Consider the following 24,843-nt stretch of genomic DNA (forward strand, 5'->3'; position numbering starts at 1 on the left):
TAACAAGTCGTTTTATTTACAGAATAAAACCATCAAATAACAGCCTCATGCAAAGCATTCTGGGAACCAAAATATGAAGGAAACAACAGAAAAAAGGTTGATGAGGATTTCTGGTTCACAAAATGCTTTGCATGAGGCTGTTATTTTATAGTTTTATGCTGTAAAATCATAGACTTGTTCATGTTTAATGTTGATTTAACTTTGAACAAACTGTTGCCATAAATAATAAACCTTTAAATCTACATAAGTTACTGGCAAACAGCTGCATAACTACAGCTAATTTTTTTAACAGTGTGATAATAAACCAGTGGTTTAAAATCTCTCATACTCTCAGGGTTTAACACGATGAATTGTGGCTCTATAACGCACACATAATTTGACATCAAAAATGTTTTGAGTAACATGTCAAGTAATAATGATTGGTCAAGAATATGTGTAACATATATGATTTTACGCAATCATTTCTTGTACTACTGTAAATTCAGAAATGCAGTTATGCTTTCCACCCACCATGCTCTCAGTGACCCCATTTTTTTCTTTCAAGCAAAGTTCATCTGCAGGGGTAAAGCTGTGCTGCTGATAGATGACAGTGCTCTCCTCATTGCCAGTCAACATCTTTGGCAGCTAACATTATGAGATTAGACACTTCTTCTAGCATATGATAATGCTTAAATCAACTACACTTCTTATGAACAATATATTTATATTTTATTTTCACCTGTTACTTTATTGTCCACTCAAGTTGCTGCTTTTGAAATGTACCCTCAAATAAAAATAAAAGTTACATTTAAAGTTACTGTAAATGTATTAAAATCATTCATCTGCTAAATATGTATTATATAGGTTACTTAGTAAACTACAAATTGTCTTTTAAAAGGTAAGATTTGTGATATTTTTAAAAAGTACAGTATATAAAAATTAGCAAAGTCTAGCCACATAAGCATTGACGGGGATCGAACCCGGGTACCCGCATGCGCCGCTGAGCGCACTAACCACTTGGCCATCATTTCTAACAGTGTTTCCTGCTTTCATGTGATCACTTTAAAATAAGACAATATATTTAAATTTAGTTTCTGCATGCAAGGATTTAATCCATAAGGACTTTCCAACTATTTTATGGGTTTGTTTATTGCATGAGTGTTATAATTTTCAGTCAGTAGTACATTTTCATACATTTTTATCAAAAATTACCGCTTTCTCTTTAACTTTGATCGATTTGATCCACTCTCGACCTCTAGGGCTGCTCAAGAATAGCGTGCACGCACAATTATCTTGACTAGTGAAATCTGGATCAGCTTAGTTGGATTGCGTAAGCTTCAGTTGCCTTTTTTGAAACCGCTTTAGCCTCGCCTCATTTGTTAGGTTAATTCAAGTCGAGTTTGTAACTTTAATCCTCGCTTTTCCAAGCGAGTTTTATGAAATAGCCCTCTGGACTTGGGGGAACGTGGGACGCCCACGTTTGGATATCAGAAAGGATGACCTTGAGGAACTCCTTTGTACGGCTCTTCCTGTAGAACATCTTTCTAGGATATGTGGCGTTTCTAGAAGCACAATGAACAGAAGATTGAAGGAACACACCCTGTCTGTCAGAGCCTGCTATTCCAACATTTCAGATGAAGAACTTGATAATGTTGTAAGGTCAATAAAAATAAGAGTTCCACATGCTGGCTACAGACTAATGAAAGGTGAACTTTTGGCTGGAGGGCATCGGATACAGTGGCACAGGATGAAGGCCTCTATGCGACGGGTGGATGGAGCTGGAATCTTGGCCAGAATGGTTCAGCTTGGTTTTATAGCACGCAGAAGCTACTCTGTTCCTGCACCATTGTCCCTAGTTCATGTGGATACCAACCATAAGCTAATCACGTGAGTATTTTCTCTCACACTCTCTTGCATGTACACATACACAGAAAATTTGACTTTTTTCTTTACATAATGACACATGTATACAATAAAAATGCCTTCAGATATACCCTGAACTAAATGACTGCTAATAAACAACATATGTTTTATATATATAAATATTGTGTGTATATATATATATATATATATATATATATATATATATATATTGTTTTTTTCTTATTTTTTTTTTAGATTCAATATTGTGATATTTGGTGGGATCGATGGTTTCTCACGGAAGGTACTGTTTGTCAAGCTCTGACTTTGTTCTGTTTTGAAATGTAAAGGGATATTCCCCTAAAAATTAAAACTGTCATGACTCACCCTCCACTTGTTCCAAACCTTTAAGTTTATCTCTTCTGCTGAATGCAAAAGAAAATATTTTTGGTAAACAGGCAGGTGATGGTAGACATCGACTTTAGATTTGGATACTGCTCAGCAAGAATTGGATTTAGCAATTTCTGCATCAAATCATGTCAACATCTCAGAAGCTCTCAGGTCTACAGGAGCTACTATGGAAATCTGTGGCTGCTGTTAACTGCTTGGTTTGTGACATTCTTTAAAATATCTTTGGTGTTCAGCAGAAGACAGAAACTCTTATAGGTTTGGAACAAGTGGAGGGTGTGTAAGTGGTGAGTTATTTTTTCTTTTTGGTTAAACTACCCTTGGTGGTTTTACAGATAGGGCTTAGATTAAGCCAGCAGTATGCCTTAGTAAAATTAGACGTTTTAAGTAGCTTTAACAAAGGGGCCATTACAGAAGGTAATTTTACATGCATTTGTGTGTATTTATTATATACTACCAGTCACAAGTTTGGAAACGGTAAGATTTTTAATGTTTTTAAAATACAGTGTTTACCACAGCTGTATTTATTTAATTAAAAATTATTACAATTTAAAATAAAGTTTTCTAGTGAAATATATTTAAAAATGCATTTTATTCTTGTGTTGGCAAAGCTGAATTTTCAGCATCATTACTCCAGTCTTCTTTGTCACATAATCTTTCAGAGATCATTCTTCTAATATGATGATTTACTGCTTAAGAAACATTTCTTATTATTATGTTTATCAATGTTGAAAACAGTTGTGTACAATTTTATTTTCAGGATTTCTTAATGAACAGAAAGTTCAAAAGAACAGCATTAATCTGAAATACAAAGCTTTTGTAACATTATACACTACTGTTCAAAAATTTAGGGTCATTAAGAGTTTTTATTAAAGAAATCAATACTTTAATTCAGCAAGGTTGCATTAATTTTATCAAAATTAATGTTACAAAAGATTATATTTCAAATAAACACTGTTCTTTTGAACTTTCCATTCATCAAAGAATCCTGAAAAATATTGTACACAAATATTTTCAACATTGGTAATAATAATAATAATAAATGTTTCTTGGGCACCAATTATTATATTATAATTATTTCTAAAGAATCATGTAACACTGAAGACTGCAGTAATGATTCAATAAAATTCAGCTTTGCCAACATGAGAATAAATTGCATTATAAAATATTTTCAAATAGAAAACATTGATATTGTGAAATAATAATACAATAATAATGTTATTTTTTTTAATAAATAAATGCCGCCTTTGTGAACAGAATAAACTTGTTTTAAAAACATTAAAATTCTTACAGTTTCCAAACTTTTGAGTGATAATATAGTACTTGCAGCACTTGTCTGTAAAATGTCTATATTTATTTCAATCTTTCTCATAAACCCCCTTTTTTCATAGATCCTATATCTTGATGCTGCTGAAAACAACAAGGCATCAACTGCCTTCTCATTTTTTCTGGAGGGTGTTAACAAACATGGATGGCCTTCAAGGTAAGAACACTGTTAATAAGGTGATGAGGCATAATTTTAGAATTCAACATCTGAAGTACATTTCAAAAGTTCACATGTACATATATAATTAAATAGAATATCGTATAGAAAAGCAGGTAAGTCTGCTGTATATATGTTGAACCTGCTCCTCCCAAATTTTGATAATAAAACATCATATTGTGTGGTATTGTCTTTAAATTACATTTAGCTTTGTTCAAAGAACTAAGTGAATTTTGATATTAGATGTGCTTGGAACTTTACCAAAAGTTTTGAATTCTTCACAATTGTGCAGTTTTCTGTGTTTATAAAAATGTTTATAATTTTTGAACACTAATGGTTTTAAAATACAGATTCAAATATTTGTTTAAGTATGAAACTTAACTTTGGATTAATATTCCAAATCTATTCAAGAGTACGTGGTGACCAGGGAGTTGAAAATGTGGATATTGCACGTTGCATGTTCTCAGTGCGAGGAACTGGTCGAGGTAGCTTCATTTCCGGAAAAAGTGTTCACAATCAAAGGTGCAAACTCAACTTTTTTTCCATGGTGAAATAATTTGCCTGACTTGATAACATTGTTAATATGCATGTTAATGTGGCATTACAATACATTTCAGTCTGTTTGCTGTTCTGTAAGCATACTGAACATAGGTCTTTTATTTTTTGTAGAATTGAGCGCCTGTGGCGTGATGTTTGGTCAGCCGTCACATCAAAATACTATGAAACCCTTCATGCAATGGTAGAAGATGGAGTGCTTGATCTATCAAATGAACTACACCTCTTTTGTGTGCACTACACAATTCTTCCACGCCTGAAATCAGACCTTAAGTGCTTTATTGAGAGCTGGAACAACCATCCAATTAGAACAGAAGCAAATCTTACACCAAATCAGCTTTGGCACATCGGAATGCTGCAGACACCAGTAGCTGATCCAGATATGGAGGTATTCTTTAATCCAGTGGTTCCCAAACTTTTTCAGTGTGTGGCCCCCCTTGTGTACGGTGCCTTCCTTCGCGGCCCGCCAAAGAAAATTTGTGCCAAAAAAAAAACGTTCTAAAACTCAACATTTTAATAAAAAAAAAACATTAAATTATACAAAAAGTAGTTATTTTGGTTAGTAGCCTTATCTTTTTTAGGTTTAATTACACAGAATTCATGATAAATTAATGTATTTCATAAAATGTCATAAAACTGGGGCCCCCTGGCACCATCTCGCGCCCCCCTGGGGGCCCCGGCCCCCAGTTTGAAAACCACTGCTTTAATTTATTTAATGTAATTCAATGGCCCGTCGTCAATTATTTCTTACATAAGAAAATAATGCACACCCAAGGTGGTTATTTGCGTCGTGCCGTTATACCGCATGTGTGCATTATTTCCAAATAATTCAAAGGACCGGGGACAATTATTCCGCTTATACCACAAACATTGCTGTACTGCCTATTTGTAAGACATTTGAAAAGTTAGGTTTGCGATTTTTGAAAAATAATGCATACCCATTTCTCAACTAATCAGAATACAGCATTCAACAGACCGGTGGTATAACTGTATTCTGTAAAATTCTTTACCCTTATTTCTGTTTTTCACATCATGCTTCATGTTTTTGTTACATTAGCTCTTCCGGAGCATGGTAGCAGACCCCTTTATAAATGTGCCTTACTTTATCACTTGTGATTTGTAGAATTTAAAACACATCTTAATAACAGATTTAAGCATGAGCAAAGTTACATGAATTTATAACAATGTGAATACAACTCATTGACAATATTTTAAAACTGTTGGCATTTTTACCTACTTCATGTTTTTGAATTTGCAGATAATTGAGCAACTGTGCCAACAGCAAACTTCTGATACTGACCCAGAAGATGGTGTGGTGGTTCCTGAGATCCAATGCCCTCTATCTGAACACAGCCTTGCTGTTTTGCAGGGATTAATTGATCCCCTGACATCATCACTGAACTACCGAGAGCTATATGTTCAGTCACTTGATATTATTGAAAGACTGTGCTTTTACTAACATTTGACTTAATGTTAAATGAGAAACTTACAAAAACACATGTAGCTACATAAGAAATTTTATTCGCAAGAGTGTCACATGTAACAATGTTCTGACAGAACTAACTTCATAACAATGCTGCGCAAATTTAAGACTTACTAACTTCATAACAATGTTGCGTAAATTTAAAACTTACTAACTTCATAACAATGTGGCGCAAATGTAAAACTTTGTAAAATTGTTAGCCATTCTTTTGAAAAGAAATGAAGTGATAATGAAATGTAATCTGTCTCTGACCTTAAAAAAAAAAAACAAAGGAGTGTTAACAAATCTGTTCTAAACCCTGTAAAAGCAAGCACCCTGCTGCACTGCAATTTTCATGTTTTCTTTAAATTCATTTAAACTTGCAAAGTGTGCAGTGGGAATTGTGATTGTGTGGGTGCATGCACTGACAACAGGGTAACAAATTTTGTGTTCTGGCATACGTGCCATGCATGTATGGTCAAATAGAACTGTGATTTTGAAAGCTTGTCTCTCTGAAAGAAGCAAATGTCTGTGTGCTTGACCAGACAGCCACTGCATGACTTTCGACACAGAAAGTGCCTCCTCGTCAGCAGAATTTCCATCTAGAACAGTAAACATACATAAAGTATCTAAAAAATAGGCAATGTCTAAACATTTGAGTAACAAAACAAAGACTTACCTTCAAGTTCCATTAGAAAATCCTGGAAATTATTTAAGATTTGCATTTCTTTAATGTGCTTCAGACTGCCACTTTCACTCATTTGTGGGTCAAGGTGTGATACAATGTAATCAGAGTCCACCTGGAAAAACATGCCAGAGAAAAAATGAAGCCAAATATCATATAAAGAGAATTATGTATGCAGCAATTAAAAAAATAGGAGTTCAGAAGAGTTTCTCTAACACAGTGGTTCTCAATTTCAGTTCTGTGGACCCACTGTTCTGCACGTCTCTTATCTGACACACACCGTTTAGTTTATGAAGCTGTCTCATAACAAGCTGATTACCTGATTTAGGTCTGTAAAAAAACAAATACAAAATGTGCAGGGCTGCGCTTCCTAAAAGCATTGTAACCCTAAGTTGATCATAGCTCCACTGGTGAAAATGATTCTCCCATCAACTTAGGCTAACAATGGTTTTGGGGAAGCACAGCCCAGAGCAGTGGGTCCCCAAGACTTGAGTCGAGAACAAACTATTTTTACAAAAGCTATGTGTAACATGTATCCAAGTCATTGACAAGCTGATATTACCAGATGCCTGAAGACTTTACCTGATCATTGCCACCTTCAAAAACAAAAAGGCCACGGCACACTTGTTGGTTCTTCTTCATGATGTCCAACAGACGGTAAAGTTGGAGGCCCTCACGGAGCTGCTGAAGCATTAGAGTAGAGCCCGACCGATTTATCGTTTTGCCGATTTTATCGGCCGATATGAGCATGTCGCAGATATATCTGTATCGGCGTATAAGCCGCAGATATGCGCCGATATGAACGTTTGTTACAGAACACATTAAATGCATTTGAAAGATGTAAGTACTTGTTTGTCCAGCAGAGTGCGCCATACTGGTTGCTAATGGTGACCCAGATCACTCACTGTAGTGACACCAGCCAATCCCTCGCCCCTTCACTTCAGTCAGTCTCTCAGTTCAGGTGGCATGGAAGCAGTCACGCAGTGTCTTCTTCACAACATTTTTACACCTGGTATTAAGACGCGCTTTGGTCGATTGGATTATAAATGGACAAGAGAGACGCAATCCCGCTTACATTTGGTGTTTTTAATCCGTCTCTTTGTCGACTTGCGAGTTAAAACGCAAGCGGGAGAAATGACGCGAGACGGAGAAATGACACGTTTAAACTACGCGCAGCCGTGCACTTATATATCACTATATGAGATTACTGCTGCTTGTGTTTTTAGGTAACATGCTCATTTCAGAGCAATTGATTCAATAAGCTTGCGCAACTCTACACCCTTGCTAAATAAAAGAGGCGGAGCGAAGACGCTTTAGTTTTATAAAAGTCTAAAGTTTGCACGGAACCCTGGGTTTGTGTTATAAAAACGTTGTGCACAACATTAAACATAGCGTACATTAGAATGTGCTCCGTCAAGCATTGTCTTCGTAACTGTGAGTGGCTAACTAATTTGTGAAGAACACAACTTACTGTAAAGCTAATATTAATCAATGACTTCATAAGTTTCTCTTTATAACGTTATTCTCGTCAAAACTGCAAATGATGCAAGTTTTATGTATTTTGTTCTCTTTGTGTTTTAAAGTTATTTATAATAAGTCAAGTTTACTGTTTAGTGCACTGATATCCAACTAATTTTGGATAATAAAGTTTATTGTTAACTTCTTGCCTATAGTTCATATCTTTGTAACATCAATATAAGTGTTGGATCACCACATATGTGAGTGATCATTGCATTGCATTGTATTTATTCATATACACTATATTATGTTAAAGTATATAGTGTATTCTATGTACAGTACTTTAGTATAATATACTGTAGTATATACTGAACTATAATATACACATAAAGAATATCGGCCGATATATCGTTATCGGTCTTTTTTTACTCCCTAATATCTGTATCGGCATCGGCCCGAAAAAACGCATATCGGTCGGGCTCTACATTAGAGTTCTTCGCGCAGCGGCATGCATTGCAATTGCCCTTTCAGAACAAAAAACAAACATTGTTTTACAAGCTAATTATTACTTACATTTTTTGGAAAATAGATTTAAGGAATGCATAAAGCGATACCTCTTTATATTCCCCTTGTTTTGGTCATTTATAGGGCCAGTGTAGCCACAGCTCATAATTTGCTCACTGTAATTCGACAGGTCTGCAGTGTCCTCAATCTAGAAAGAATTTTAGATTTTCCTAAAACATTAATAAAAGGTGCAATAGAAAGCTACATTATAACAAATTGTTTTCAGATATACCGTTTTAATCAGTGGTGAAAATTCCATGTCATTAACTTCCATGATGATGTTTTCAAGGTTTCCACTTAATAGGTAGTTGTAACACCACTCCTGTAAAAATCGTGGAGCTGGACCACCTTGCGCGAGACTCACAGCAAATAATTCCCCAGCAACTCTATTTAACAAGGACAGGAAATAAATCATGAAATAGAACTTAATATACAGAAAGTATATTTAAAACTCATGTTTAAAAGATGTTTGCTCTTAATTGGATCGTTTACCAAAATAAATAAATTAAAAAAACTTCTACAATTATGTTCAAATAATAACTTTAATTGTTTTCTACAGGAAAACACATTTACTTTATTTTCTGTTTTTAATAGACTCCTCATACAAGTCTAATCTAAACCATGTTCGATGAACTTAAGGTACATCTTAAAATGTCTTGGAAAAGTTAATTTATTTCTGCAATTCAACGCAAATTGTGGAACTCATATATTAAATAAATTCAATGCACACAGACTGACATACTTTGTCTTTGGTTCTTTTAAATTGTGACGATTTTGGCTCACATTAAACAAAAACCACCAATTCACGCAATTCGTCTGAACAAAATTAGAATACTTCATAAGACCAACAAAAAAAAAACATTTGTGAATTGTTGGCCTTCTGGAAAGTATGTTCATTTACTATATATACTCAATACTTATAGGGTCTCATTTTGCTTTAATTTAATGGGTTTTATCAAGTCAACGGTGCCATCTACTAGGACATTTTAATGCATGTCGTGCTTCCTTCTGCTGACAAGGATATGTGGTATGCTGATTTTATTTTACAGCAGGATTTGGCAAACAGATCAATATAAAAAGAAACCTGGTCTTCATTACAGCTGATGAGTGCCATAGACTGAGCTCCTCCATTCCACGCCATGCCACATTGATGCAGTAATTCATGCAAAAACAGCTTCTTCTAAGTACTGAATACACATACAGTAAATGAAAATGTTTTCTAGAAGGCCAACAATTTTAAAAGAACCAAAGACTTAAAGTACTTCAGTCTGTGTATATTGAATTTATTTAATTACTTTAATCCTTTAATGACACTTACCGAAACAGGCCATTGTCAAGGTCATTTAATGAGTACTTGGGAAATTTTCCTTGACCATCTTCTCCCTCAAAGAGACGAGTCTCTATGCCACTAATCATTTCTACAGTTAAAATAATAATAATAATTCAGCAACATTCAAATATGGAGACAGCAAACAATCTGAGCAGGACAAATGAATTGACATTGCAACGGTTTTGTGGTCAAGGGTGTAAGAAGCAAAAATCCTCACCTGTCAGGAATTCTTTGCGGAGAGCACCTGTGTCGACACCAGCCTCTCCCATGAATGTCACCTTTAAAGTGTGGATTGGGGAGCTAAGCTTTTGTCGTTTCCACAGTGACATACCTCTTTCTAAGAGGTTTACTCTAGATACACAGATACTAAACTCTTTGGAGGTGTCAACTTGAGAAGCCAGCCACCGCAGTACATCATCTTCACTGTCAAATTGTGATGAAAATTAGTATTTTAGACAGCATTATGATTTACCAATTATGTTTTACAACTATATTGTTGAGTAAGGATATTATTGATACTTAAATAATATACCTTGACATTTCTTCATTTTGTGGCTCCATTATATCAGGGCTTAGAGGGCCAACAGGACTAAGGAGAAAATGCATGCACAAGTGAAAATTTAAACCATAATCATTATGTTAAACAAAATATTTGACTTAGTGCATCAATAATTAACACATTTGCACAAAATATTAGCTGCCATGTAAACATAACTTTAAAATGGATTATTTATAGTCTTCAACAAAACATAGACAACATATAAAGCACCACAAAATTACATTGTTGATTCTGTTCATAGTATTACCATTACCTATCTAAATCGCCACAAAAACTTGCATGTAGCTCCAATTCCTTCACAGGAAAACTTTGCATACAAACAGGACACTTTGCCTCTTCTGACTAAAAAAACAAGTTGTGATGAAAAAATAGTGATGAAAAAATAGACATTAAAAGAAGTCAGAATAATTATTAGCCCAAGCAACAAGATAATTACCTTTTCTTCATTATCAGAAGGTAAATCATGTGAATCAGGAGGTAGATTAGTCAGCTCGAAATAGACAAAGCATTTAACATACATTTTCGCATCTTCCAGAATACTCATGAGGTTTAATGAAACAATTAATCTAACCTCTGATTCTGGGTCAGAAAGTGTCTCATAATCTGCCGTGTTGCATTCCTTTACGTGCAGAGCAAGAATCTGTAGCGGCATAGAATTGGAGCATTTCTTACATTCTGCTTTAGGCATCTGAGAGAACTCCTCGGCATCAGATGGTAGAGGGGACAGGTCAAATTCATCCTGTATTGGAACAATGTACAACATTGTTTTCCCCCCTCCAGTTGCACTTCTAATTGTGCTACCACAGTAGCCTTCAGACTCTGGAGGAACTAGATGTAACCGTCTTCTTCCCTGTCCACCTGAATAAATAAAAATTAAAAAAATCATTAAATGAAAATGCCATCCGATTGCATTACAAACTCTATATGCTGTAATTGTAATTGCAGCTTTGTTAATATACTGCCCTCCAGGAGTGTTTACAAAAGTACTTTACAAAAAATAACTGATTAAAAATAAACCAACAATAAAACAAAAAATAAAATTAAATAAAGATTGTCATTGTCATCTGTGATCTTTTCATTGTTTAAAACAGAACAAAATACCGTCAGTGCCAATCTATTGAAATGTACAAAAACAAATGAAACGACATTCACAAAACTATATGCACTGTGTGATTTTGTAAAACTAGTTCCCGCTGTGTTAGTTTATAGATCATACCAGTTGCTTTGTAGAGAAGCCAGCCTCCAGGTGCTGACTTCATTTTTGGGTATGCATCACTGAACAAGCTAGAGACCTAAAATCCACATTACTTGAGATTAGAAAATAACTATTACAAAAGTTTTTAGTTGTTGATAATTAAGGAAGGCATTGCGGTTTAATAAAGGAATGGTGTGTAAATACACCTCACCTCTGAATGTGTCAAATCTTCAGGCATAGTAAGATTCCGTTTTCCTAAGCCAGCTTGCAAAAGCTGCACCTCATCAGCTGGTGAAGGGGCCATGTCTAAATTTTTGTTTAAAAGAAACACTGAAAACCCAAAAGGTTTCCATAGTTTGTTGAACTTTGCTGGTCTGCTACAGCTGGGTAGCCGTCTCTTTGAACCACGCTTAAAAAATCCAGGGAAAGACCTCCAAGAGATTGAAAATAACAATTAGTATTACATAATTTTTATTACATGAATAGGTTAATTGGGAATACAATGAACCTCAAAATGGCCCCTGACTACTATCTCTGCTCTAATTAAAGTGCTAAAATGTGTTGTAAATACATGTTTAAAACAATGTTGCTGTTTTTCATTGTCATGACTGCAAAACTGAAACCTGGCCATCTCTTGGTCCACTGTTCGACTCTGCACCGACTGCTGCACGGCCTGCTGACCCTGCCTTGTGCTGGTTTTTCCGAGCGACTGGTTAATAATTTCAAGGATGCTATGTACAGCCGCAGATGCAGCATCTGCACCTAGATTTCTGCCTTGCTGAAGAATAAAGACCAGTTTGACATCTGCACTACATTGATACATCCTTGAATATAATAACTGAATAAAAGGGCAAACAATCAAACTACATAACATCAGTGCATTGTGAATGGCAATAATAACCCGCAACGAACTGTTGCATACTGTAATTTACATGAATAAAACTTTATCGATGTTATTGATTGATGAACGTATAGCACAAACTTACTTCAAGCTGCCTTGAAGAACCAGCGGAGGAGGAAGATGATGCCGTTCTGTATCTCTCCTGAGAGCTCATCTTTAACGTTACAGACACGAATGAAGGTCAAATATTCACATATTTAATACAAAGCACCGCGACAACTTTCAAACATGCGCCGGCAAACTGAGTGATGTTTGTAGCTGCTTCTTCTTATGATTTTATGGCGGGTTGCGAATCAACTTCATAGGTGCATACCGCCACCTAGTGTTGTGGAAATCAAAAACTCACTATCCAATCAGAGTAGATCACCGCTAAGGCCCGCCCCCACGCGAGGTTTGTGTCAAAACAGCAAACGAAAAACTCAGAAGCGAAAGCGAAATCTGTGGCAATGCATTCAGAAAACACAAGTTGCGAAAACGAATCTTTGAAAAACATTAACAAAAAATTAAGCATCTTTGAAGAGCCTATTTCATTTGTACGATTGAATTCATTTTTTTCATTTTCATTTTTGTTTCCTTCTTTTGTATTGGCATATTTTTGATAGTTAAAAAAGTTACGTTCAGTTTTATAAAGTTACGTTTCTTTTTTTTGAGACAAAAGTAATTCCATAAGAATGTATCCAGGTTCAATACGGAATAGATTAATCTGCGTTATTTTTTTTAACGCGTTATTTTTTCTCAGATTAATTAATCGAATTAATGCGTTATTTTCACAGCCCTAATATTAACGTCTAAGAAATGTTAATTTCATGGCCTTTAAAATTAACCTTCTCACTGATATACAGTGCTACTCGCAGCGTGTAGCTGGATCAAAAGGCAGAAATAGTGACTTTAATTTCATGAGCATTGAACACAGAAACAATTAAATTGTGAAAATGCAAAACCGGTTTATTAACTATAAAACAAAGTACACATAACGACTAACTAAACATACAAATATACAATAACATAAAACATAGATGAGAAAGAAAAGATTGAAAATAGCTAGAGAGAGTAAAAGATTGGCAATAGCACTATTATTTAACATCTGCACAAACCATCGGAAAATCTCTAAGGAGCGCCTTAATTTTCTGTAAGGGGTAAAGCTTAAACATCAGCGAGTAAAACAAGTTTATACTTGCATTTGGCTCTTTGTGATGCGGTGCGAAGTTTCTGATGCACGCGGTGCGAGCAGGGAGAGAGAGAGAGAATCCAGATGTGTTCATAAGATGACGGAATCCGTCAAGTTGTTTCGTAGGGCGGATTGGTCCGCTTGGTTTTCCAAACTAGCGCAAAGCCGGGAAAGACTGTCCCGAAGAGTAAGACAGGGCTCAGAGAAAAGATGATGAATCCAAGGGACTCTGGGTGAGTCTCAGCGAGTTTCCAAACTGCGCTGACGGGTTACCTGAGTAACTGAGCACTCCTGAGCCACCGGGTGGCTGAGTTACTGAGCGCTACTGAGCGAATTGAGGAATGATGGCTTGGGCGATAGGCCGTTTTGACCTTTCACGCGCCCAGCCCATTTTAGGTGAATGACCAATGTGTGAAGTGTTCGATCGCACGGGAAACTAGCCTTTGTTCTTTCAGACATCACATTTGCGTAATTGCATAATGATAAAAGTTTGTTTCCAAAACTCTTCAAATCGATATTAAATGACATTGATGAGGCTTATGGTAATATGATGCATAGCAATGATTAGGAAATAAAAAGTAGATTAATTTGATACTAGACAAGATATGGGTTTAAAATCACATTGAATAATAATTTCATACCTAAGATATAAACCATGCTACAGTGAACAAAATCTAACTAAAGTGTTAACACACAGTTACATCACACATACACTAGAGCCCGACCGATATATCGGCTGGCCGATATTAGGCTTTTTTTTTCAAACTATCGGTATCGGCATTCATAATGGCCGATAAATGAATATAAAAAAATAAGCGGACGAAACAATCTTCAACCATGTCATGAGTGTTGCCGTTGTATAGTTTGTCCACCAGGGGGCACTTTACAACCACCCTGTAGGCAACACTCGTGTATAACACGTCACACATCCTGCAACCTGCTGATCCAGCCAGACTAGGGCAGAGAGAACAGCGGTTAGGTTCATGGTGAGTTGGTCACGAGACATACATTGCTTGAATAACAATTAAAGGTCACGTTCTTCCTGATGCCATTTTTTAAACCCTAGTTAGTGTGTAATGTTGCTATAATAGCATAAATAATACCCGTAAAATGATAAAGCTCAAAGTTCACTGCCAGGCGATATATTTTCTTTAATAGAATTCCTCTTTAAAAGCCTACAATGAACGGCCGGTTTGGACTAACAGCCCTCTATTTCCTGCTTTAATGACATCAGTAAAACAGTTCGTTGACTAAACTCCGCCCACAGGAATACTTCAGTCACCAGCTTTGGCTCAAACAGCTCTGCTAAGCTAAGCTGCTATCGAATCACAGCACACTAAACAAACTACACAATCAGAACTCGATACATATTTTTGAAGGAGGGACTTCACTTAAAGGCGGAGTCCACGATGTTTGAAAAACGGTTTGGAAAAGGAGACGGGCCGACTACCAAAACACACTTATAGCCAATCAAATCAAATCAAATGCCGGGTTGCATATGTGTGGTGCGGGTCTATCAACAGAAGGTCCAGATTCTATTGGGGTAGGGGCGTGTTTGTTTAGGTGATTTCAAATATCAACATTGGCTTTCAAACATCATGGACTCCGTCTTTAACAAGGAAGACATCAGCCTGTTTTGAGGACAGTGAAAACAGAGCTATACAGATAAGTAAATTGTGTGAAAAATACCGCGTTTTTTTACACGTGAAACATGAACACGTGTTATATTGCCCACTATAAACACAATCAAAGCTTCAAAATCACAGACAGAACGGGAGCTTTAAAAGAACATCCCTATCAGGTCTCTTAACTCAAATAAGCATGACAAAATTTGTGACTATCATGTCCAGTTTTGCTGCTGTTAAATAAGCCGAGAGTGAAGCGGAATTACCTAGTAATGTTACGTTGTTGCAGTGTAGTTGACTGACTGTCCTTTTAACTTTTGACAATGTGACTGAAGTATTTCTTTTATAGCGTGACAGATAAAGCAATGAGACGTATCATCTCTCCTTAGCCTGTTATCTTGAAAATGTATGTTTTACAATTTGCAGTGTGAAGTTATTCTTTGCTAAATTATGTCTCGTCATAGACCTGCTAATGCCAGTATCAGTGGAAGACCGCTAACGTTAACGAGCTTGGAAACCACAACGAACTTATTCTGCCTAAATAAAGTAATGATTACTGTATTTATAACTAGCATATCTCTGGTTACAGTTCCTGCATTGTAAAATGAAAGTAAGACTTGCGGGGAGTGAACATTTAGACATAGAGAAAAAGTATCAAACGTAGCTTGTGCATAAAAGTAAGATTTTCTTTTACACGTGTGTGAAATCAACAGACGCCAATTGTGCGTTGCAAACTGTCATTCAGCCGCAGCATTAACGAGTCACATAATGGATTTAGATCGCTAAATAGTAGGTTTTAGAAGGCAGGCAGCAACTGATGATTGAAAATGGTTTGATGTAGCTTGATGGAAAGAATTTAAAAAGTGCATGTAAAGGGAAAAGCAAGCTGACATTGCAGTATACCGGAATATAAGACGTGGCTTTTTGTTCTAAATGGAGAGTCGTCTTATATTCACGATATGGACAAATTCACGGGGGGAAAGGGAGAAAGCACAACGGAATTAATCTGAAATAGTGTATGAAAAGCGACTCATTAAGACAAAACAAGCTCTCCCTTCCAATATGCATTTAAAATTAGAGCAGCAACATACTATCTGTGTTTAACTGAATTAAAACGCCGCAAGTTTACGGTAAACTGAAACCTGCCGAGCGAGATGCAGAGCGAGGGAGAGAGAGAGAGGTGCGCATGCGAGGCGGAGAGAGAGACAGAGAGAGAGAGAGAGACAATAAAAAATTTAAATAAAATTATTTTCTGGTGAAAACCCAAAAATACATTTGGAAAATGGGGGGGGGGTCGTCTTATATTCGGGTATATGCGGTAATTATAAGGTAGCTTACAAGGCAATATAGGGACTAATTATTACACACGCACACAAACATTTTAGGAGTGACCTTTATCTTGTTTAATGTGACGTGTCAACCCCTGGTGGTTCAAAGAATGGTGCAACAGCGAGGGCGTCAACTATAAACGCCTCGTCCGTTTGTTGAGACGCCCGTGCATTCAGTGGAGGCTTGCGTTGTGAGTGAGGAATGAGGGCATGCCGTTTCACTTACTTCAGCCATATCACCCTGTAGCCCACGACAGCTTGCCCACTGAAGCTAAGCAGGGATGAGCCTGGTCAGTACTTGGATGGGAGACCACCTGGGAAACCGGGTTGCTGCTGGTAGAGGTGTTAGTGAGACCAGCAGGGGGTGCTCACCCTGTGGTCTGTGTGGGTCCTAACACCCCAGTATAGTGACGGGGACACTATACTGTCAAAAAAGCACCGTCCTTCGGATGAGACGTTAAACCGAGGTCCTGACTCTCTGTTAAAAATCCCAGGATGTTCTTCGAAAGAGTAGGGGTGTACCCCGGCATCCTGGCCAAACTTGCCCATTGGCCTACTAATCATCCCTATTAATTGGCTATATCACTCTGTCTCCTCTCCACTAATAAGCTGGTGTGTGGTGGGCGTCCTGGCGCAATATGGCTGCCGTCGCATCATCCAGGTGGATGCTGCACTTTGGTGGTGGTTGAGGAGATTCCCCCATTCATATGCAAAGCGCTTTGAGCACTGAGAAAAGCGCTATATAAATGTAACAAATTATTATTACGAATTAATTATTATTCGGGTGCTTCTCAATATGCTTCCTTGTCTCCTCGCTCCTACGTCCTACATCCTACGACCCGGAAACTGATGGAGCTCCGCAATATTGTAGGACCTTTCAATTCTTTAATTGCATCGTGAGGAGGTGGGGAACAAGGAGTTAGGAGACTTTTCTGAGTAGTCATGAGTGGGGATACACAAGTGTATTTTTCTTGTTAAATATTTTGGGTTTTTTATGCACTTGATAATAGAACATTATACAGACAGTGAGGAAAGAGGATACCATTTCACTTAAAACACTCTGGGGTCGGCTGCGGCGCGGGCGCCGCAAACTCTTTATTTTTCAATCACTCCGCAAAGAGACTTAGATAACTCTGCTGATTTTGGACATACAGATATGATTTATACATCATTTAAAACATTAAAGTGTTTCGTTTTTTCTGTCCACCCCCAATAAAACAGAATGTTGTGCTTTTCGCAAAATTAAGAAAATAAACATGATGCACGTTTTGTTCTCTCTCCCTCAGTGAAGTCATTTCAGAAACGCGTCAGAAAATTAACTGTAACCTCACAAATACATGTCATAAAAACAAAAGATAAATGTCAACATAATGCTTGGAATGTCCGCTTTTAAATGATGTAAGTGAGATCGAAAACATATATTGTCATTCGGTGTAAACTGTATGAGAAGTAGGAGAGGGACCGTCTCTCTAATGTTACCTGATTATCTGTAATGAAAAGAGATCGCCACACCCCCGCGCCATTGAAGTGAATGAGCAGAAACATCCATATGCATGTCTTCTGCCTCCTGCAGTCAATGGATACGCAATCCACAACCCAGTCTCTCCATTCCTTGTTGTTTCATCCGATTGCACAAAAACATGACATCTAAATCCTTATTTACTTGCGTATGTGTGTCAATATCTCCAGACGCGAGTGTTTCTTTGTTCTTCGCACAAAACACACGAGTCAGGAAACTCAACGCGCTTTTTGGAATTTTAAAATACGCGACTGCAAACAGTACAATCCTTATTTAGTTGCGTCTAAGCGTATATCTCCGCACAGCAAGTTTATTAAACACAGGATCACTTGCGTGCGCAAACATTCCTTTGTTACTGCTTTCATGATCAACATGTGAGGCGCGGTTGTAAACAAACATTGATAAGTTTATCACGCTTGTCCCTTGCTGTGTTTCTACTATAATGATTACAAAAACACAAATAAGAGTCCAAACAACGATAGGCAGTTGTTCTTTTGAGCTTTTTACTGCACAAAAGTAAACCTCTCGCTGGCCAACCAAACACAAACCCTGTGTTCACTTTACAATGGCCAAACAGTACCTTTACCATGATTAGGCTACTATGGTTCCTAAAAGGTAACTTATACTTGTGAAATTATATATTTCTATTGATATTTTATATATATAATGTGTGTGTATTTACATTATATTGAAAAGTAAACCTTATCATTACTACAGAGAAAGTTACATTCCTGTTGAACATCCCCACAAGGCTCATGTGGCTCATTATTCAACCCTTTTGTCTCTCGCTGTCAATCACTGATTATTCAGGAGCTTTCCCGCCTCCACGCATACAGCCTTTCCCAAGCAAAAGTGTCTTAGAAATTGTAAATCAATATCTTGCTTTATGTGAATGAGTAGGCCGAATGATTTTCACATCATTTTGAAGAAAAAACTCTAGACTACTAGATCCTGTTTTGAAAAGTCTTGGGAAAACATGTTTATAATTAGTTTTGTGGACTTATATCAGTGACTTAAAATTTTTGCTTTTTCAAAAACCACGCATAAACAGTTTTCTCTCAAAAATACAAACATGTACATACATGTTGATTATATGATATTGTAGCCCAGTTTGTGATGAACGCAGTGTTATGAGACTTTTGCCATTAATATGTTTTTAAGCAACTGAAAAAAGCAAAAAAAAGCGGCCTTAGACCCCAGAGGGTTAATGCTTCGTCTCCTCCGTTCGCACGTCTTTCCTCGCTTGCTAGGAGGGTGTAGCTAAGACGCGAGGAAAGGATGCAAGGAACGGAAACGAGGACTGTGTCCGAAAGCTTAGGCAGCTGACTGTTGCCTTGCTGCCTAATGAGGCAATAGGTGTGTTCGACTTCATGCGGCGCTGTGCAGACCGATCGGCGGCTGACTTGAAGCAGTGCATTCCGGTTAGTAATTTTGTCCGACTTCAGCTGGCACTGCAGCTTCTCCAGAGCGGCTGCACGGAGTTGTGATGACGAAACAGCTTTACGTGATTGGTCGCCTCACTGATAACAACGATCACGTGCGTTTCAAGTTTAATCCAACCTTTAGTTCCACTAATAAACATTATAAATTCATTTTTTAAAACAGGAAAAACACGTTAATATGCATAAATAGGTTATATTGTGTCGTGTAATAAAATAAAAATGAAAATAACAAACTCTATTGGTATTTTAATAATATAGACTTGTTTCCCATTATTTTCGGGTATACAGTATAAGCAGCAATTAAAATATTCCATATAAAATGTTTCTGGTTGCAACATTTTATTAAAAGATTTGTTTTTATCAAATTCAGCATCTAGTTCACTTCATTCGCGATTAAAAACAAGGAAACACGGCGCACACGTCACTACGGCAAGCAGCAGGTGTCCGGCTTGACAGCTCCGCCTTCAGTTCCTCCCTCGACTGCAAGCAGCAAACCTCGCCGATCGGTCTGCGCAGCGCCGGATGATCTCAAACACACCAAGTGACTTCGGAGGCATGAAGGCAGCTTAGAGAAACGCATTCGGACACACTTCATTGGCAGCGTGTTTGAAATATAAACAAAGAGCGCGTTTGTGAAAACTAATTCCATATTTGAAAACTACAATACTAATTTCTCGCTAGAAATGCATTTAAAAGGTGTAAAAAGTGAAAATATAACCTATGTTTACTAAATTTGTGCTTCAGCCACTTCCTTGGCCGCCATTTTATTTTTTGAACTCGACCAGGCTCGACCAATCACATTCCCCATGCGCACACACGCATAAAACTGTGGGACAGGACTTGGAGGTATCTCAGAAGACAGGAAGTAAACCTTACGTTAGAGTCAGACATGCCTTGATGTCTTAGAAGGCAGCATTTTAGAGCTTTCGGACGCAGCTGAGGATGCACCAAAAACATTACGGCAATATCATTACATTCAGCCGTGACATGCAACGAGCTAAACCCTCTATAGACACTACGATCTTCATGCATGTAACCGTGGTATTGTTTAATTTCTCCGCAAGATAATCCCTTAGCGTTTCAGCCTCAAGTGCAGGATCAAATTGAGAAGCAAAGAGACTCACCCGCTTAGTTGTAACCACCTGTAAACTACTGACAGCGCCAGTATCAGTAATGCCCATAGCTTTCTTCCTTTCTCGCCGCGCCGGAGGATGGTCAGATCCACTTCTGTCAGCCACAGCTTGTGGCACATGCTTTACTTGCCGGCCTCCCTTCACAACCGTAGACCATTCTGTAGCGCATGCATGTGTTCCATCTGGCACATATTCCAGCTGATTCGGTGTCTCTGCAGACATTTTGTACACCCTTCTGGAGGAGTCCCTCTTAGCTCGATCATAGTAACCCGGCGTTCAATAGTGCCTGTTGATAGCCGCAGATTTTCATTTACATTGGCTTGTTCTCGCAGCATCTCTCTCACTGCTTGTAAATCTCTGCCAAGTTGCTCCACTCTACAAAGTAGTGCCGATGCATCTAGACTTCCAAAACCAATTACCGTCAGATCATCTGTGTGATACAAACCGCGGTATATTATCACCACATTCATTTATCACTTTCAGGTATGCTTTGATGTTATTTGCGTCCTTTTGTGGCCCCTTATGCGCAATATTGCGCTGTGTTGTCTGGGGGCACACATCGAATATAATCCTCTTCGATTCCTCAATACGTTCCGAAGAATAGTTATTTAATGCCAGCAGGACAATTTCATCTTGAGTTAAAGTATTTAGCTTAAAGGAGCCCATTTCACCCGTAGAAACATTCATCTTTATTGAAAGTGTGTTATAATTGTAGGTGAAATTTAACATACATTTCGAATTTGGTGCCTATTTGACAGAGAAAAGGGGTGTTTGTAGTCTCACTCCCTCAACAAAGATATTGGACTTCCTTCTTTCAATGATGCAAAATTATGATTTTTACATCATTGAAAGAAGGAAGTGCAACACTGAAATCTGTATTTGTACTGAGAAAATAATGCATGACCATTCAAAAACATGCCTGGGGTTCTAACTATACAAAGCTTAATGCAAATGGGTGAAGTGTCCCTTTAACAACCAAGAAGTTTAAGAGTTCATCCTTGACGATTACTCTACCATTAGTCAATGTATATATCTCTGGCTTTTCACACCGTGTAGCTGCTCGACCAGCAGTACACACTGGGTGCACCATCTTTGTTTATTTTACGTAGACATAACTTTTACTTCACACTTAAAGGGACACTTCACCCATTTGCATAAATCTTTGTATAGTTAGAACCCCAGTCATATTGAATGGTCATGCATCATTTTCTCAGTTGCCGCTGAGACAGGAGAAATACAGATTTCAGTGTTGCACTTCCTTCTTTCAGTGATGTAAAAATCATCATTTTGCATAATTGAAAGAAGGAAGTCCAATATCTTTGTTGAGGGAGTGAGACTACAAACACAACTTTTCTCGTTCAAATAGGCACCAAATTCTAAATGTATTTTACATTTCAACTACAAAATTATTCGTCTGGTTCTTGTGTTCTGGACTCCAGACTTTGGGTTTATTAAACTATTGTAGACATGGAGTGAACTATGTATTGTTTTTCTTTTATTTGCTGTATTCCATTTTCTGGAGAAAATCTAGAAACCGGCTCAGCAGCTGGTCCAAAACAGGATGGAGAGCAGATTAAATCAAATTCTTTGTATGAACTAAACACTAGTTGAAGAAAAAAATATATGGGAGCGATACAGGAGCGGGATGGGTTTGGGAGTCAATTTACCAGGAGCGGGATGGGATGGGATTATTTTTTAAACTTTGGTCTGGGAGTGGGATTTATTTCTATGGGAGTGGGACAGGACAGGAGTGAAAATCCACTCCCGTGTCATCCTCTAATTCAGACAGCCATGGATTCGGACATGCCTTTATGCCTTCCTGCCTTGGAATGCTGCCTCAGAAGCATTCTGAAACACTATGTTAAAATGTCAAAAAACATCACACATGCTCTCATGTGTGATGTTTTTTGACATTTTAACATAGTGTTTTAATCTAATTTACTGGTACCTTTGTAATTTTTTATAAAACTATGTTTATTTTGTCTTTTGTATTGTAAACTAAGAGACTGAAGTGTGTGTCATTATTCTCTACAGGTTGAGTCGTTGTAAACTTACAGCTGAAGGTTGTGCTGCTTTGTCTTCAGCTCTGACATCAAACCCATCACATCTGAGAGAACTGAGTCTGTCTTATAATTATTATCTTAGAGATTCAGGAGTAAAGCTGATCTGTGATGTACTGAAGAATTATGACTGTAAACTGAAGATACTAGAGTAAGATCATCTCTCTGTCACACATGTACTGTGATTCAGTAAAACATTTGGGTAACACTTAATAATAAGGTTGTTTTTGTTAACAATTAGTTAATGCATTAACATGAACTAACAATAAACAGTACTTCTACAGCATTTATTCATCTTTGTTTGTGTTAATTTCAACATTTACTAATATATTTATTAAATCAAGCCTTGTAAATCTTAACATTAATTAATGCACCATTAACTAACATGGACAAGAATTAATACTATAATGATGTTGAAAAACTATATTGTTCATTGTTTTTTCATGTTAGTTAATGCATGTACTATTGTTTACTAAAACAATGTGGTGAGGGACATTTACCACTCTTATAGTCGTGTGTGATGTTTTTTGACATTTAAACAAAGCATTTATAATCTCATTGGTACCTTTCTAATTTTGCATAAACTGTGTTTATTTTGTCTTTTGTATTGTGAACTAAGAGACTGAAGTGTGTGTCATTGTTCTCTACAGGTTGAGATTGTGTAATATCACAGTTGAAGGTTGTGTTGCTCTGTCTTCAGCTCTGACATCAAACCCATCACACCTGAGAGATCTGGACCTGTCTCATAATAATCTAGGACACGCAGACATGAAGTCAAAGTGAGATATGATCAGACTACAAACCCTTCTTTGCTGTGATTGTGTATTAAAAAGTTTTTTCCTCTAGGTTTTATTTTTAAAAAGATAATTTAAACCCTGGTGCAAACATTGACACACACATCTTCCTCACATCAACAAACAATAAAATGAGTGATACAAGTTACAACATGGGTAGTATTATCTATTGTTTAACAATCTCATGTGATCAGGGACATACAACAATGTAATACAGTGTGATGTATTTTTAACATAGCATTTATAATCTTATTTACAGGTATTTACAAGAGACTGAAATGTGTGTCATTGTTCTCTATAGGTTGAGTTGGTTTAATATGACAGCTAAAGGTTATGTGGCTCTGACTTCAGCTCTGAGATCAAAACCACCACACCTGGATATGGATATGGCTTATAATATTTTGGGAGATTCAGGAGTGAAGCTGATCTCTTTTGTACTGAAGAATCCTGACTGTAAATTGGAGATACTGAAGTAAGATCATCTCTCTGTCAGATATGTACTCTTGCTTACAAAAAGATGTTTGTTGACATTGGCGATTTAAATGCTGTATGCATTTATGGTTTTCAAAGCACTCACATAAAATTAATCAGTACAGAGATGTTCTCTCTGCATTGAATAATGAAATCCCTCTAATACTGCATCAAGATCATGAATGTTATTCATTGTGACATGTTTTTTTGTTCTTGTAATAATCTTGTTTACTTTTATGACATTCCTGCTGATCTGAGAGAGTAAATTGTGTGTCATTGTTCTCTACAGGTTGAGTGATTGTAATATCACAGATGAAGATTGTGTTGCTCTGTCTTCAGCTCTGAAATCAAACCCATCACACCTGAGAGAACTGAATCTTTCTTATAATAATCTCACAGGTTCAGGAGTGAAGCTGCTTTCTGATCTGAAAGACAATCCACATTACAAACTTGAGACACTAGAATGAGTAATAGTAATCAAAATATATAGTTTTCATCCAAATACCTGTAAGAGAGGTATGTTATAATATATGTTATAATAATGAGCTCTAGTTAAAGGTATAGCGGAAGATTTTCCTGAATTATTTAAAAGAATCGCCCCTCGATATTTTTTTAAAAATGCACACGCAACACTCCCGAGAGGGAACGCCTGTTTAACGCGTGCACGAGACAGAGAGAGAGCATGCAGGAGCTCAGTTCTTCTCTTCGCTCTGTTTTCAAGTTTCTGCCGGCATGTTTACCGCGTCTGTGTGGTTCGTGACTTGTGCCAGGGCTAGCATCGCTAATCATAGCTTACATCAACTTTTACTAGCAGTGATTTTAAATGGATTTCTCCAAATAGCATGACAAAATGTACCTTTCCAG

The 24,843-nt window shown here is 37.1% G+C and overlaps 3 protein-coding genes across 5 annotated transcripts in view; 2 read left to right on the forward strand and 1 right to left on the reverse strand.

Moving 5' to 3' along the window:
- LOC141361708 (protein NLRC3-like) overlaps positions 1–24,446 on the forward strand; it is a 57,232-nt gene extending 32,786 nt beyond the window's left edge. Inside the window, exons 11-14 of the mRNA XM_073863398.1 lie at positions 22,689–22,865; positions 23,365–23,493; positions 23,810–23,980; positions 24,269–24,446. Coding sequence (XP_073719499.1) covers positions 22,689–22,865; positions 23,365–23,493; positions 23,810–23,980; positions 24,269–24,446 — 655 coding nt within the window. The remainder of the gene's footprint in view (positions 1–22,688; positions 22,866–23,364; positions 23,494–23,809; positions 23,981–24,268) is intronic.
- On the forward strand, positions 1,435–6,008 carry LOC129435109 (uncharacterized). The gene is made up of 6 exons (XM_073862941.1): positions 1,435–1,866; positions 2,098–2,143; positions 3,639–3,730; positions 4,142–4,252; positions 4,400–4,673; positions 5,544–6,008. The coding sequence occupies exons 1-6, from the start codon at positions 1,553–1,555 to the stop codon at positions 5,742–5,744; spliced, it is 1,038 nt and encodes a 345-aa protein (XP_073719042.1). The 5' UTR covers positions 1,435–1,552; the 3' UTR covers positions 5,745–6,008.
- On the reverse strand, positions 5,787–13,061 carry LOC129435108 (G2/M phase-specific E3 ubiquitin-protein ligase). Of its 3 annotated transcripts, XM_073862938.1 has the most exons (16): positions 12,525–13,061; positions 12,162–12,316; positions 11,750–11,969; positions 11,560–11,635; positions 10,915–11,201; positions 10,780–10,833; positions 10,597–10,685; positions 10,317–10,373; positions 10,002–10,207; positions 9,773–9,872; positions 8,687–8,840; positions 8,505–8,602; positions 8,375–8,414; positions 7,015–7,122; positions 6,427–6,547; positions 5,787–6,349 (listed from the first exon to the last, which is right to left on the reverse strand). In XM_073862938.1, exons 1-16 carry the CDS (start codon positions 12,591–12,593, stop codon positions 6,060–6,062), a joined length of 2,124 nt encoding a protein of 707 aa, XP_073719039.1. In that variant the 5' UTR covers positions 12,594–13,061; the 3' UTR covers positions 5,787–6,059. The 3 variants fall into 3 exon arrangements, with proteins under 3 accessions (XP_073719039.1, XP_073719040.1, XP_073719038.1); XM_073862939.1 differs by lacking the exon at positions 12,162–12,316 and having other exon boundaries at positions 12,525–13,060; XM_073862937.1 differs by lacking the exon at positions 12,525–13,061 and having other exon boundaries at positions 12,162–12,514.
- Positions 24,447–24,843: the final 397 nt, after the last annotated feature.

This window comes from Misgurnus anguillicaudatus, chromosome 24 (assembly GCF_027580225.2).
Source record: "Misgurnus anguillicaudatus chromosome 24, ASM2758022v2, whole genome shotgun sequence".
NCBI lineage: Eukaryota > Metazoa > Chordata > Actinopteri > Cypriniformes > Cobitidae > Misgurnus > Misgurnus anguillicaudatus.